The sequence below is a fragment of the Cylas formicarius genome, unplaced genomic scaffold, assembly GCF_029955315.1.
Source record: "Cylas formicarius isolate icCylForm1 unplaced genomic scaffold, icCylForm1.1 PGA_scaffold_10__41_contigs__length_53128322, whole genome shotgun sequence".
Lineage (NCBI taxonomy): Eukaryota > Metazoa > Arthropoda > Insecta > Coleoptera > Brentidae > Cylas > Cylas formicarius.
Genome location: NW_026844214.1, coordinates 52222635 through 52239491, shown reverse-complemented (window position 1 = coordinate 52239491; position 16857 = coordinate 52222635). Strand labels below are relative to the sequence as shown.

Here is a 16857-nt window from a genome sequence, read left to right as displayed (position 1 = left end):
TCTGTACCTGCTTATATATTGTTTGAGGGGAGAGGAGCTTAACTCATGCCATATTCATGGGAGGTAAAGACTTGAGTCGTGGTTAAGAATGTTTGGTAGCTTATAGATTTATACAGATTCAAGATTCAAGAATGAAATTTGAATGTTAAAGTCTGTTCATAGACATAAGCAAGTGACTAACTGATACGAATTAAGGAAAGAGCCGGGCAAGCTGTAAGAATGAAATATGGCCGAACAGGTCCGTACTTTGCTTAGAAATTAATTATTTGGGGTTTTGTTAGGAAAGATACTAAACAATATTTATTTAAGGCTTTAAAACTGTATGCCGTAGATTTTTTGCATAATGATCACAGACGTATTCCTTTTGTACGTTCAAGCTTTGTAGAACCTCAATTAATTGCTTTTTGGTATAATCTTCGTGAAAATAAATGTCGTTATTATACATGTAGTTTTGAATTGTTGCTTTTGTGTCACATGAGGAAGGGGTTTTAGTCAATTGTCTACTGTAATATTTTGCATTCTCCAATACAATGACGCTATTAGGAGGAATGTTTGGAAGTAGTTTGTTTGCAGAGAAGATTCTTTAATATTTTTCGCAGACAGACAAAGCCCATTTGAAATCCAACTATCTTTAGAGCCAGCATGCAAAATAGTTATTCTTTTACCTCTTTTTGAAGGCGCGTTTGTTTTACACTTATCGGTTGAGTTAACCCAACCCTTTTCCGGGGTATTATAACTGTAGAACCAGATTTCATCCAAGTAAATAATTGGCTTTTGTTGTTCTCTGTAAATCCTAATTTTTTCTAGATATTCCAGTCGCCATTTCCGAATTCTAAAAGATTCGATTAAAACCTGCCTTTTGTCAATTTTTTAAATCTAAAAGGCCTGTGTTGAATACACTTCCATAAGGTAGTTCTGCCACATTTAACACCGGTTTCATCTTTTTCAAGCCTCCTAATTAAGATATTAATTATAGGCACGCTTTATTCCTCGTATAACTGGTAAATTTTACGACGTATTATATCTTGATCACTTTCATCTACACTCGAGAAAATGTCAGCATCGCTTCTTTTTTTCCTCGCTGAAATGGGATTATTCACAATTTTCCATACTTTTCGTCCAGAATTTTCGTCAGTGGCCGTTTCTTCTGAAGATGCTTGCTTGCTGGAACCACGTTCAACGAGAGTCAAATAAACATTGTTTACAACTTCCTTGGTCTCAATAGAATAGTGTTTTCTACATTTGGGCGGGAGCATCTCCTGGGATACACACGAAATAAGAATGATTACTAATAAACTTAAACGAAGTAGTAAACCAAACCAAAGAATATTAAACACAGGTATATTTAAATTCCGAAAGTTTAGGTAATAATCTTGTTGCATTGTATGTTAATGACCACTCTTGGATAATCCCATTCATTGGTCACTTTCTTATATCTATGAACAGACCATACCCGTAAACTGCTGGCATCCCAAACGGATGTTGAGAGATTTTCGGACCAGTGGTAAATCTGGTATCGACGTTATATTTCATAAGGACTTTCGGTTAGTTCAGTGAGGTTTTGAAAGTAAGGAACGACAACAGTGGTAAGTGTGAGGTTGCTTTCGGACTCATTGTCTTTGTAAATTTGTTGGGAACTGTATTTTGTGATAGAACGCTTAATATCTTTAATGTTTAAATTATTATAGAGAAGATCTGGGCTGAGATAGTTTTACGGTTTTTTTAAACAAGATTTGATTTGATTTTTAGGCCGGACGGTTATATGACAATGCATTAAAATCCAAACCCGAATCCAAAGAGTCAAATGTAATAATCACCTTTCGCAATCAGTTGTTATTTATGGACCCTGCTTGTTATCATCCAAAGATATATTTCCAACAAATATTCGATAGTCTACCGTTATGAACGAAAAAAAAAAAGAGAGAGAAATTAAACAACGCACTATACATACCAACAACAACAACTTCTTTATAAATTATGTTGCTATCTTTTTCACGGTTCCTCATGTTGTAATATATCTGAAACAAAAACATTGGATTAACGCTTAGTTGGAAACAAAATAAATTAAATATAAACATAAAAAGTTAGTAACTGAAGGCAAGGCCAACTGATTTTTGAGAATTTGGACATTTCATTTTTTGTTTTTTAAATATTGTCCTATTGTGTTGTTAGTTCTGAAAGCTTTTTTTAAACCACATTTTGACAAATGGTTTGAAACTTTTTCACTAGGTTCTGCTATGTATGTAATTGTTTTAACTTGTTCGTGTTCTGTATTAGGTTTCGGATAAATAGAGTTTACTGTTGTCTGGATTTGTTGGACGGATTGTAGCCGTTGTTCAGTGCAATTATTACTAATATTATTATTATTAGCGAAAACTATGACAACGTCAAGGAATCAACCTAAAATGCAAAAAAAAATCATTCAAACCGGATCATCGATTCAGCGTTAATTTGGTCCAGGAGTTTTGTTAGGTTTAGGTATGAATTATTATCAACATTTATTAGTCACGCTTTTACGAGCCGGCCTATAAACTTGACAATAACTTTAAATCACGCAGATGCGGTTAAAAATGTCACGTCTAGAATGTTCACGCTATCGCGAGCGCAATTCGACTCGTTTGCAGCCGCGTTCCAATAAAATTGCATAAACAACGATTTTTGTTCCAATTTAATCTTCCGCGGTCGCAGAATATGTAAACACGCAAACGTAATCCTTAATATTGACGATGATCCGGATGTATTAGTGGGAATACTCAGGGTGGACGCCTTTTTGGCGCAAAATTGTTGAAACTGATCAATCTGAAATCGGAAAAATCCTAAATATCGGTAGTTTTTTAAGCAAGTAAGGGAAATTTTGATGTTTCTAGGGAGTCGTGGAAAACTACGTCAGTTCTAGGGAAATTTATTAATTTATTTATTATTTATTAAATTTATTTTTAAATGTAAATTTAAACTAAAAAAAATTGTCGAAACATTTTCTAACTATATTTAGAGAAGTATTTTGCAATCAAGAGTTTACAAGAGAGCGGTTACGTATTTTCAGTAAAGCCTTAAAAAAACAAGCGAATTTTTAAAATTTCAAGAATTTGCCAATATAAAGTCAAATAAATCACCACAACTGAAAACGTTACAAAAAATTTCTTATATTTCCTTTTTTAAAGCTGTCGATTTTAATATAAAGGAAGTAATAATCCCAGAAAACATAAAAAATAAAGGCATGCTTCAATTATCAGCAATTGTAGAAAATGATGTTTTCCAAAAAGATATATTGTCACAACTGTGAAATTTCGTTTTTCACCGAAATTGGAAACTAAAACATCCCATGAAACTCTAATTTTCATGAATCCGACTAAATAACAAAGGTGTAGAGTGATTTTGCTCTATCACGCCATTTTTTTATAGCGCTCTATATCTAAAAAATACTATTTTATTAACGTTTATACCTATGACGTGAATATGTTTGTTCCATGTTAGGCATAATTTTTAAATGTGATTTGGCAACACTGGAAAATGTTAGATTCCTGCAAAGCAACAGAATTGATGCAGAAGCGCCAATACAGCGTTGTAACCTAGCTTATGCGCAGCTTGGTTATATTGGTCCTTTTTTGACCATACAAATATGGCAAAAGGAGATTGTGTGAACAATCTAAATAACTTTTGTTATATCTGGGGTTATTATGTCGTAGTAAAGCAAAGGCAATATCTTCTTTTGTGAAAGATGTATAACACGCTTATCATATATGTTGGAAATCGAAAGAAAATAATCGAAATAATATAATAATAAAGTAGAAATAGAAACTCGGAGTGGCGGGTTCTGATAGCGAGCGAGGCGACATAGGGTTAGACTTCTAGGGCATATTAAAAGATTGCACAGGACACAGTGCTCTCCGTTCTCCATGAGGCACATAAGCTTATAAGAAATGGCCCAGATCCGATGCCGGTATCCATCTTTTTTCGCGATTTTTGACTGTTTTTTGGACCTTGCTATAAAACACGATAAATGTCCGAAATTTGAAGCAATCGACTTCATATTTGGCACATATATGCAGCATTGTCCTGTGACGGAGCCTATTGGAAATGGGGGGGCCCGGGGCTCGGGAAGTACTCTAAAAAAATAAAAAATCGCGTTTTCAATGGTCTACAAAAAACATCATTTCTCAAAAACTGTTTCAGAGATCAAACAAATTCTTGAACCAGAAGAAGCACAAGATACAGCTCTATAAACTTTTATTCTTGAGAATTTTTCAAAAATATACAAGGTGCGCCGCAAATTCAAAAAAACTGAAAAATGGGTTGTTATAACTGAAAGACTGTTTCAGATCTCACTTTCTTTTATATTGCGATATAGCCCGCATAAACAGCACAAAGTTTTGTATTCAAGGTTTTCCCCTATTGTACAGGATGTTCCCGATATTCCGTGCTAAATGAGAAATGTGTTAAGTGTCTCAAAGTTGCAGATATCAACTTCAAATTTAGCAGAGAAGTAAAAGACCATGTCCACATTTAAAGGGTAGAAATTGGGCCTAATCAAATTTTACCAAGTATTTTTAAAAAATATTTGAATTAATTTTTTTTTGGTAATTTTATCTTCCAGAAAAATATGTTTTCCTCCATAATCGTTCATCCGATTGCAAAATTCTTTAACCGGCAGACGAAGAAGATCCAGTGCAATAACATTTATTTCGGGCATTTTTTCGATTATATGCAGAGTTTTCAAATTATAGGCAAAAATCTAAAAGAAAATTGTCCTTTTACAGAGTAAATTATTTGCCGCAATCGTTATTTCGAAGGCTGTCAAGACGCGATGATGTCATTGATTATTACAACGCACTGCATGGTTTCACAAATAACTTATTTTCTCGAAAACCATGTACATTACACGAGCACGATAGAAAAACAATACGTCCCTCTAGGACAAGAATCCGCGAAGTCCCTTCTTTTTAAAATAAAAAGCTGATTCGCGTTATTTGCGACGAACATGCCCCGCCCACCGACGATTTTTGTTTTGTTTCATTTAGTTCAGTTGTTCTGTGTATTCGATTTGTACGGAGTCTAATTTCGTCATTTGGTATGTGTTCTAACCTAGATATGCGTGATCTTCTGAGAAAATAAATTTCTACGGTATCTATCTATTTCCCACCTCGTCGATTCATTGAGCTGCCAACATCCTGATCCGCATGCCATTATTGGTTCTACGATCGCTGTGTATACTGTTAATTTTGTTTTTATAGATATTTGATTTGATTTACGTAAAGGATTCAAAACTCGTACATTCCCTTTTACAGATGAGCCTTTATTAGATAAAATACTGCCGAGGTATTTATACTATTCGCATTGACTAACCTGTTTTAACCACAAGTTTTCTTTGGCCGTGTTAATTTTCATTCCGGGTAGATTATTTTCATCTCGTAGTTTCCTTACCAAATAATCTATATCCTCTTCACCATTTGTAATTAGTACCTGATCATAAACAAAGAATAATGCTGACAAGTAGTGGTCGCCAACCTTAATTGAGCATTTTTGTCTCCATTTTTGTAGTATTTCTTGTATAAAAATTTTAAACAAGGTAGGAGGCAGGCGAGATCCCTGTTTAAGAGCCTTTGTCACTGGAAATAGTTCTGACAAGGTGTTTTGGGTCTTAAAGACACTCTTTAGGTTCCTGTACATCTTGTGTAGACCTCTAATATATCCTTTAATTAGGTTCTTTATTCATTTGTTTATTTGTCCTCGTAGGCTTTTCTAAGATCATTGAAGACAAGATGAGAAGTGAGGTTACTAGAAACGCGTTTTTATGTAATTTATTCTAGAAAATTTTTAAATTTAGGCGACGAAAAATGAAAACAACTCGAAAGTCAAAAAAGATGTGTTTTTAGTGGCTCGTTCAATGTAGATAACAAAAATTTTAAAAAATCAGTGTTTTTGACCATATTATTGGTCGGGATATTTTCCGGCACCGCACTGGATTTCACAATTTTAATATCCATTAAAGAAAAACACTGCATACATTACAAACTGCAAACACACATAGGACGCCAAGATTTTGGGGAAATGATGAGTTTGGCAAAGCAAGTATCTCAGACACACAGACGCCGCCATTTTTAAAAATATCCACCGGCCCAAGACGAGCGCGACAAACGGAAATTGCTATTCATTACCTCAGAGGCGACGGTGGTTCGAGAATCGGAGCACAGAAAATAACGGCTGACGCGATAAAAACTGAATCGACTGTTGTGTCAGCGAATTTAATTATTTTCTACTGGCGATAAAACGCTGCGATGAATGGATAACAAATATTTATATTCGTGTAAATGACGAAGAAAACAAGATGGGACGGGTGAAACGCGTATGAAAGAGATAAATAACATTGAAGCCATTGAAACTCTTTAGTTTTTTGTAGTTCTTGGTTCAAACTTAAATTTTCCTGAATTAAGTAATCGATCCTCCCATTTAATTCCGAAGTGTTTTCGAGTAGCAAATCCAAAGTATTTTTTATGACCTCGATATAATTTTGATCAGTAACACAGTTTTACTCCTAACCTCCTAAAGCGCCATGCCCATTGCCAACCTGCTTTTTTTTCATGTGAAAATATCTTAAATCGACATTTACGCATTCATCATGATAATATCGATTACAATTAGGATACTGTATTATTGATTTTATATCATCCAATTGTATATTACACTTATAACGTTGAGAATTCGTATCGCTCTCGGCGCTCAAACAGAGAAAGAGAGAGAAATAGAGAAAGGGAAAGAGAGAGATATAGAGAAAGAGATGGAAGGTGAAATAATGAAAGATAAAGACAGAGAAATAGAGAGAAATAGAGAAATAGAGAGAAATAGAGAAAGAGAGAGAAAGTGAGGTAAATAGACAAAGACAAAGAGAGAGAAACAGAGAAAGTGGAATGGAGAAAGAGAGAGAAATAGAGAAAGAGAGAGAAAGCTCTAACGAAATTATGTTTTTTCTTATAACACAACAACTGATTCTTGGCCAAACGGATTGTTACGTGCGCCACTGATACGCGCAACGCAAACATGATTTTCGTTTTATTCATAGAATTAAAAAATCCTGTGTTGCCAGGCGTCGGCCGGGAAGGCTCGGCCGGATCGGACCTCGCAGTTGGTCGGTTCGTAATCCGAACCTTTTTTCGCGAGTCATACACGAAAACGTCGGGCTATAAATACGAATCCCGTTGGATAAGAGAGATAAAAATTTTACGCTTACGATGCGAGAGTCCAAGGTTACGATGCCGCAGATGTGTGCGTAAAGGCGTGCTGGGTCGCCTCGCAACATTTTCGCATATGGCGTAACTGAATTACTACTTGGCACGTTTGATATAGTAGACAAAATTTTACTTTTTAGAGGCGAAAATGGAAAACGTTGTGGTGTTGAGAAGTAGATTAATAATCGGCAACATATAACATGCTAACGTAGCGTTTTGTTAGAGTGAAGTAGAAGAAGCCTGAACAGCGATGGTCTTGATCTCAAGACATTATACATTTGCTGACAGTGCTTGTAATAATAATAGCAATAATAATAATAATAATAATAATAATAATAATAATAATACTTTAGACTTTAGACTTTATTGGCCATTAAATACATTACAAGAACAACAAATGGCAAGTCACAATATCAAACACATTTTAATAACATTCATAGAGAGCAACATAATTATCAGATAGACAAACACCAAACATTGAAACAAAAATTAGGTAAAAAATAAAATAAATAAGTAAATAAATAAATTCCCAATTAGTATTATGGAGACACTCGTGACGCAACACGGATGTACTCATCTGCAGTATAGAATGCGTTCTCCAATAGAAATTGTTTTATTATATTACAAAATTTAGTGAATGGCAGATCCTTGACAACGGTTGGTAGAACATTGTAGTAATTAATGTACAATTTATTTAACTCGGATGTGCGCAGCCTAGAATGGCCCTGGTGTAGTGATTGGGGCGATCACAGTGCTTAGGCATATCGTTCTTTAGCTCATGTATGAGAGTGACTGTATAGTAAATAAATAGTGATGGCAAGGTCAAAATATTAAGCTTTCAGCGAGCAAGAGTTCAAGTTTTTCTACAAATATAGAAAAATTGCCTCTAGAGCCAGAGCGATAAACATTGATTAAAATAAGATTAAGCACTGGTATCTCCACACCACAAAACTCTGCGTGAAGATCCAGACAATATTTACTCAGATTAAGACTGCTACAGGCAATATTATTTTTAACATATATAGCAGTTCCTCCTGTGGAGGTACTGAGACGACAATAATATCCAACTAATTTATAATTGTGAACCTTAATAATATTAAGCAACTCCTCACCATTTACAAAATGTTCACAGAAACATACAATGTCAAAACCAATAGAATTTAGATATTCAGTAACCACATCGAGTTTACTTAGGAGACCCTGCACATCGGTAGTCTTGGGTCGGGATTCTCCCTCACTAGACGTCTCTCTGTTGATACTGGGATTGGATCGGTTTTTTCTCTTGTCAGACGCCTGGGGAAAAAATGATTTATCAACACACCCGTGGGCCAGATGGAAGTATCCAGAATTTTTTGCGCTTCGTGATCCATGGCCGATACCCTAAATGAGGAGTAACTCTCAGGATACATTGATGGGACCTGGAACACTTCTACTCCACTAACTATCGGTGCTAGATATTGTCGGACCTCCTCAGCTTTGGTATTCGGATGCAGTTTAGTAATGTGAAAACTGATTTTACGTTCAGCAACTCGAAGTGCACATTTAGAGTTATCGCTAAGAGATCCTTTACGCGGTTTGACCCTATCGTTTAGGACTCTGGAACTTTTGCGTTTGGACCCACCATCCAGTTCTATTATTTCAGAGCATATCTGACGTGACACAGCCTCACTGACTGCACTAGATAGTTCTTTATTTGTAATTTTATTCAGGTGCTCCGACTTGGGGGCGTTTTGCTTAATTGGACCTGTCTGTGATGATTTAGCCCTATTTGCAGAATCCAGAGTTTGCCCTTCAAGGAGTCTGCTGCTTTTTAGTAGGCTCACCTGTTCTTTTAGAGCCTTAATGGCTATGGCTTGATTCTCGATAACAAGATCTTTTTGCTTCAAAAGTTCTTTTAAATACATGATTTCTTTTGCGGCATCAAATGGAGCGTTTGCTCCCGAATCATCAGGAATTGGACCCGACTCCAAGGATTCGCCTCCGTAGGAACAGCAATCAATCTTGTCGCCTCCTAATTTATGCGATATCGTGCCGCACTTGATACACAATAGACCAGTACCTGCCACGCTCTTACACCTTTTGCAAGGTTTAGCATTGCTTTGATCAGCCATAATTTTAACTATACCAAAAGAGCCTTCAAACCGCACAGTCGGCTAGATTTTTTACTTTGTAAAACGATATTGATCTCAATAAAAATTGCCTACTATTAACCGACCGTGCACGCCGTCGCTTCCCGGTCGCACAGTGACACTACGTGAAGCAAAAAAAATATTGTCTAAATTCTAACGTGAACACGTGTTGCACGTGAGATTACACTTTTTACGAAACGAAAGATGCTGATAACAGTTTACTACGTACTTCACACACTAAATCGCACGATGAACCGTTTTGAATAAATTAATTTGACTTCAAATAGACAAACAGAGACTGTTTTTAGAGACGATAGAAATGCACAATAGAGGTTAGGCACGGCGCGCACAATAATAATAATAATAATAATAATAATAATAATAATAATAATAATAATAATAATAATAATAACAATAATAATAATAATCACTCTGTTTGATAGATGAAACTCTTTCTCCACACAGTTTAGTTTTCATTAAAGACACACCCTGTATATTATTGAAACAATGCTAAAGGTAGGAATGATAGACCTGGATCTCCCACGTTTCCTGGTTTATGAAATTTTCGAATGGCGTAAGTGGTTTTCAAGACAATAATTTTTTTCTAAAGCCATGCAGCACAGCGTAAGAGTAACTGACGCGTAAAGACTGAGCCCGAGAAGTAGAGATTTTTGTCAAATATCTCGAGCAGCGCGTGTGATAGGCGAAAACCGGAAATACAAAAATTGTAGCTCATGATGCGGCCTGTGACGCTGTGGGAAACGATTAATAATATTTTTACGACTTTTAATTTACGGTTAATAACTTATTATAGAACAGAACAATTTTTAGGGTCTTTGATAAACCCTGTATATAATCAAAGAAATAACTAAAAGAAAGTTTGTAGTCCTAGATGTTCCGCGTTTCATGGTTCAGACATTTTGCCCATCGGGCAAACAGCTTTCGAGAAATTAATTTTTTTATCCCAGCCCAAAATGACGACAAAAAAAATTGTTTTTTTTTTTAAATTGCCACCTTGCCAAATTTGAAATCAATAGCTGCATAAGACGATATATATCAAACACCCTGTACGATATGCAAACACTTTAAATACAAAAGTTCGGGGTCTCTCTATGGGCTACATTTTCCTTTGAAATGTAACTCAATTTTCAGTTTTTCGAAAATACCTGCACAGCCTGTATATTTTCAAAAAAATTTCATGGCATCAATATTCGTCCTTTTCGTTCAAGAATTTTTCCGATCCGATGAACGATTTTCGAGAAATAGTCCCTTTTTGGTTTTTGAAAAAAAAAATGTTTTGGAATTTTAAAAAATACTTCCCATTAACCCATAACTCTCAATTTTCCGTCAACGGCACTTTCGCAAAATTTCAAATTGATAGATTCAAATTTCGGACACTTTCATAACAAAGTTCAAAAAACAGCCGAAAATCGAAAAAAAAAGATGGACGCCAAGGTCCGATCGCGGCCATTTTTACATATATTGTGCGGCTCGTGGTCGGTAAAAAAGGAGCCAAATTGCAACCCCCTACCTTAATCCGTTCGAAAGCGATGGCCTTAGATGGCTTCGGTCAACAGAGAACAGACAGACAACAAATGGCGGTCTTCTAGGACCAACCGTTACCGAGATCTGGAATTTTGTGAGGGTGGGGGGGGTATACTTTCGAAAATAATCGATTTTATCGATGTCGCGTCAAAAAACTACATTAACGATACCCAGATCCAATACCTATTTCTTAACATGGTGTAGTAAAATATTCATCTATAGAATAATACGAATGATGTACTTTAAAGTTGAAACCTTTTTTCAGAAATTCAACTTCATCTTTAGAAAATGTTGTGTCTCTTAAGTTTATGAACCTGTTGTAGAATACTTTGTAATAACTGACTTGCTGTTAGATATTTATGTATTACAAAAATACCCAAAAAAAAAAAAAAACAGAATTCCTTACCCTAATAATCTAATTACCATGAACCTGGTCGTGCTTAGTGTTTTTCTCGTAATAAGCGATTATGTTAATGCCTTTACCGATATGTATAAAAATAAAAGCACATCATTGTTTCAATCAGTTCTAATTTGACTTACACCGTCGAATGTATCCACGATTTGGAAGTTCAAAGAGAAAATCATCCAGGCTGAAGCGGCAGGCAGTCCTAGTAAAACACTAAGAAAGCCAAAACTTGAAGATTTGGATTGGACAATGTTTGTTGACAAACAGGACTTGGAAGATGATTAGCCACTAAGCAGTGATGAAGCACTTTACGTTTACAAGTGAGGAGTTGCAAGATTGTATGGTGACAGATCAGGATTTGCTTACAATAGCAGACTTGACAGAGGAAGGAAATAAGATATTACAACAAGCAAGAAGAGAGGAAGAGCACCAAGAGGAAGAAGAAGATGAAGAAGTTGATCTGGGACCACCACCAGCCATTCAACAAGCCCTATATTCAGTTCGAGATGCGTATTGGCATACTAAAAAAATTCAAAAGAAAATGTTCCTAAGTAGATGTTAAAATAGGTATATAAAATATTACAGAATTACAGAACACATATGAGTATTGTTATTTTTCAAGTGCCTCTATCTCTTTATAACGAAAACAAAAGCAGTCCCTTCAATTGCGCTCTATAGAGTTTCGACCGTAATAAATAGTCTTTCGGAGTTCAATCATTTTAACTCACGCGAAATATTACCAAATCGATGGTTCTTACAATCAGCCACGAATCGCAATAAACTTCAAGATAAAATACCACTTTAGAAAAGCAATTATCGTTATCGCATTATGATTACCAAGAAACTTCCACCTCCTAGTCCGTCGCAGTGAAAAGCCGCGTCACGTACGATAGTTCATTTCAATCTTCGACCAATTACGTTTTAATAGATGTAATTATTTGTTTCCCCACAAGTACCTTAATGCAATTATCGACATTACTGTTATCTGAGATTCCTGTTCGGCACAAACGCGTGCATACATTTTGTAATTGTATGGAAATTTCAAATATCGGGAAGGAAGATAAAACGATAGTCCGTCCTTTTTTGTAGCGCAATTTGATTGATTACACAGGCCAACAAAGTGACGCAACGTTTTTTAAATTAGTTTTTGAGATGTCGTATTTATTGTTTTCGAAATAGGAACATCAGGGCAAGGCGGTCGCTTGAGCTTTTTATTATATTTGTTGGCTTTTAACGATCAAGTCGATTTATTTTTGACTAACTTTAACTGAATTTACCCAAATGTTGGCGAAGTTTCTGGCGATCGAGCACCACTCACCCCTATTTATATATAATAATTATTTATTAAAAAGTATTTAATAAAAAAAAAACGTTACTGACTAGTAACTTTTTTTCTATAGACTAAAAAATTGAATGATGTGTAAGACGCATATATTTTTTAAGCTACCCTCTAAAATTTTAGTACGTACGACGCAATAAGCAACCAGATATGAGCCAGATGTTTTCTTTAAAAAAAAACCTTAAGTCGGCCACTAATCTGCAGCTAATCTGATTGATTTGAGCCTATCAGCCAAATCTTCTCCAAATAAACAAGAATGCAAAGAAGCATCAACGAGCACTTCCTTCATACAAGGCTGCATTTCATTTGAGACCAGCGAAAGGCTTAACGCGGCTGAACTTCTATATACTGAACCTAAATGGTGTATTTTGCTTAAAACAAATATTGCATTACTACCGGTTTCAAAGGCAAGGTCAAGAGCGCCTACCAACCACCATCAAAGCAGCTCTTGTTGCAGTCAGTATCTCATCCCTTTTCTTTCCGCCTTTGTTGATGGCAGATTTCATCTGCACATTCAATTTAGGAGAGTTATTGAGCGGGCAATTCTTCGGCACAGGATATCAACGCAAAAGGTCACTGAGACAATCTTCGGACACACCGGATTTCAAAAAGGTATTAATCTGCCTTGCCAAAATGTCATGACACATCAAACTTTGTGTTGTGTTAAAGGCCATTTTGCTTTAAATCCGTCTCATAGGGGCTCAACAATGACATCAGAATTAATTGAAGGGCCTAAAAAATATACTTACGTTGGAGTAAGTGCATTGCAACAGCCATAAAAAATTGTTCATTATGTCCCAGTATCCCAGGCGCCTCATCCATAGCCGGACGAGTCAGAAAACTCTATTTTTTCGATGTCGAAAAAATATAAAACCATATGTATGGCCGACCCCCTCACAAAAGGATTGCTTCCAATTGTGAAACACTTACATGCGACTGCTGTCGTATAAGTGGGAACGATGGGGAGTCTTTCGAGTTCTGGGGATTCCGATCGGAACCCGGACGATGAAGAAATCCTCTCCCAAATGTGAGAAAATCTCGTCGATGGGAACCACGCCACTAGCGATTATGTAATCGCGGATGGAAAGATTTAATCTTTCGTCGTAGGTAGGTTCTTTCTTTATCCGATAAGGAATAACGTAAATCTTACTTGTACTTCTCCATTTAACTTCCAAAAACGCTGAAAAAAGCTGTGCCACCAAAGCACAAAAAGAGGAATGAGGTTAAGACCATAGATGGCGAATATACCGTCCATGGTAAGTTATTCCACAGTTTTTTGGCTCTGCTTTAAAGCTGTGGTGCCACCTAGCGACTAGAAGGGGGACTACGTATATTGATTTCTACGAAGAGGTGTAACATATAATTACGATCGAACTTCACTTACCAGGTAAGTTCGTTTGATCATCGAATTTCTCGCCCCTCGCTCTGTCAGAATATCGATTAGTAGAAGGGTTGCATTTAAAATAAACATAGTTTTGGGGTGCAGTAACATTTTAAGAAATATCTTTTCAGCATTTCTCGGTGCATTTCACTGTTGCGGGCTGTGTTTGCGTTACGTGAAATTGCGAAGGCTTAAAGATGAGTGTTCTCACGAATACAATAGTTGCAAGGAATTTGGTTAAATATTAGTGTGTTCTCTCTTTGAACTAGTTTAAACGTTGTTCCTTTGCTTGTTGAAAGTCGGGGCTACTGTCGAGTGCCTCGGCCCTTCAGAATATTGTTGCTTGTTGCACTGTCGCGTGTCTCTGCCCTTCAGTGCCGGTGTGGTTATTTGCGACAGGATACGTCGCGTGTCTCTGCCCTTAGTACCAATCTGAACTCAGTTCCATATTTTATGCAAGATATACCTGTTATCTGTGATGTCTGGTGACATTAAGTAATATTAAGTTTGCTTCATGAATCTTAATAATCTTTGGTACTCGGGATATTTTTTTAGTTTCAGATGTGAACCATGTCAGCTCGCTGATGGCCTGTTCACCGTTCGTTTAGACAAAAAAAAAATTACAAATTACTCATTTTCAACTTCAAATTTTATTGTTCTGGTTACCTCATCCTACAAATGGTATTTATGAGATTTTTGAAAGCTCTAGCTTTAGGCTAAATATATAAAATAGCTTTTTTTAAAATTTTAAAAGCGGTTAATTTTTTGAGGTGGGCCTTCTTGCCACCCCCCCCCCCACCCAAACATAACATTCTAAAAATTGAAACCTAAACAAGCCACAGTTATTTTCGCAATCAGAACTTATTGACGTAGTGAGAGACTTGGGTTTACCTAAGGATCTTTTCGAAATTTTAGAATCAAGACTTCGGAATAAAACCAATCTAACAAGATTGCTTTCGAAAAATGGTCGGTGAGCGGGGCAAGTTCGTCGCGAATAGTGCGAATCAGCTTTTTATTTTAAAGAGAATGCGCTTCGCGGATTCTCATCTTAGAGGGACGCATTGGTTTTCTATCGTGCTCCTGTGGACCGCTATGGAACTTTCGCAAAATCGATATAATTTGATTGTGAATACACCCCGTATAAAGTGTCCTTCACATCTCGTCGAACTTCAAAGTTACGGCACACTTCGGTAAATATCAAAATTTGTACTGGTAATTGCAATTTAAAATCATAGGGGGACCCATTTTTCAGTTTTTTTGAATTTGCGGCGCACCCTGTATATTTTTGTAAAATTGTCAAGAATAAAAGTTTATGGAGTCGCTTCATTTGCGTCTTCTGGGTCAAGAATTTTTTCGGTATTGTAAACCGTTTTTGAAAAAAGGTCTTTTTTGTAGACCCTTGCACTTTCGATTTCATCGATTTTCGAAAGTAACGAGATTGATTTCGAAAAACCGTGCGGACCACTATGGAACTTTGGCAAAATCGATATATTCCATTGCGCATACATCCTGTATAACGTGCCTATCAAGCCTCGCGGAACTTCAAAGTTACCGCAAATTTTGTTAAATATTAAAATTTGTACAAATAATACCGTTGTCGAATGATATTTTTTCAAATATTTCACGAGCCCTGTATAATTGACGAAACCTGAAACTCTCTCTCGACACAGTTTACGGTGCTGTCCAAATCAAATTATCGCATCGTTAGAATTTTTTCATTTATCCGGAATCATTTACCCACAAAAACGGATTTTTTTTTATTTTTTAGATTTTTTTGCCCATAAACAACACGACCTGTATATAATTCAAACAATGTTAGAAATAGAGGTTATAGCTCTGGATCTTCCACATTCCCTGGTATATGACTTTTTCCAACAGAGTAAGTTGTTTTTCAAGAAAATCGTGTCTAGATTGAGAGCCAGAAATGGCGATTTTAATTTGGATTTTTTCAAATATCTCCAACAGCGTATGTGATAGGAGAAAATCGTAGCTCTATAAGGCCTATAACACTGTTTAAACCAATTGGCCACATTTTTCACGAATTTCGATTTACGGCTAATCATTTAATAGCGAAAAGAACGATTTTCAGCGACTTTTAGATTTTTGTCTTTAATTCAAAAACCCTGTATATAATGGAAAAAATGCCTGAAATAAAAATTATGGTCCCGGACCTCCCGCATTACACAAATTTTGCCGATCGGGTTAATAGTTTTTGAGAAAATATTTTTTTTCTGTAAATCAAAATATACCAAAAAAAATTGTCAAATATTTTTAAGAATGAAATACGGGTGCGGACTTATTTACACAAATTTATTTAGATAAATTTATACAAATTTAAAACACCTGTTAATTTTTGAATATAGCACTTAATATCTTGAACACCCTGTACAACACAGGTGAAAACTTAAAATACAAAACTTTTAGCTGTTTATGCACACCATATAGCCGTGTAAAATGAACTGACACCCGCAGCGCAGCCTTTCAGTTATAACCAATTTTCAATAATAGGCGGACCGATTGTTCAGTTTTATTGAATTTGCGGCGCACCCTGTATATTTTGGAAAAATTTGCAAGAATAAAATTTTACGAAGCCATAGAGCCGTATCCTCTGCGTATCCTCGTTCAAGAATTTTTACAGTTTTGTAAATGGTTTTTGAAAAATTATGTTTTTTGTAGACCCTTGCAAACACGATTTTAATTTTTTTTTTAATACTTTCCGACCCCACCAGCTCCCCCACCCGCCAATTCGAATGGGGTCCGTCAGGCAACCAAGCTTCAAATGCCAAAAATGAAGCATAGCAATGTCCAAAAAACTTGTTGCATATAATATACAA

The 16857-nt window shown here is 35.9% G+C and overlaps 1 protein-coding gene across 1 annotated transcript in view; it reads right to left on the bottom strand.

Moving 5' to 3' along the window:
* LOC132708415 (oxidative stress-induced growth inhibitor 2-like) overlaps positions 1-16857 on the bottom strand; it is a 56084-nt gene that overhangs the window by 17246 nt on the left and 21981 nt on the right. The window contains exon 2 of the mRNA XM_060680749.1: positions 1952-2018. Coding sequence (XP_060536732.1) covers positions 1952-2006 — 55 coding nt within the window. The 5' untranslated portion in view covers positions 2007-2018. The remainder of the gene's footprint in view (positions 1-1951; positions 2019-16857) is intronic.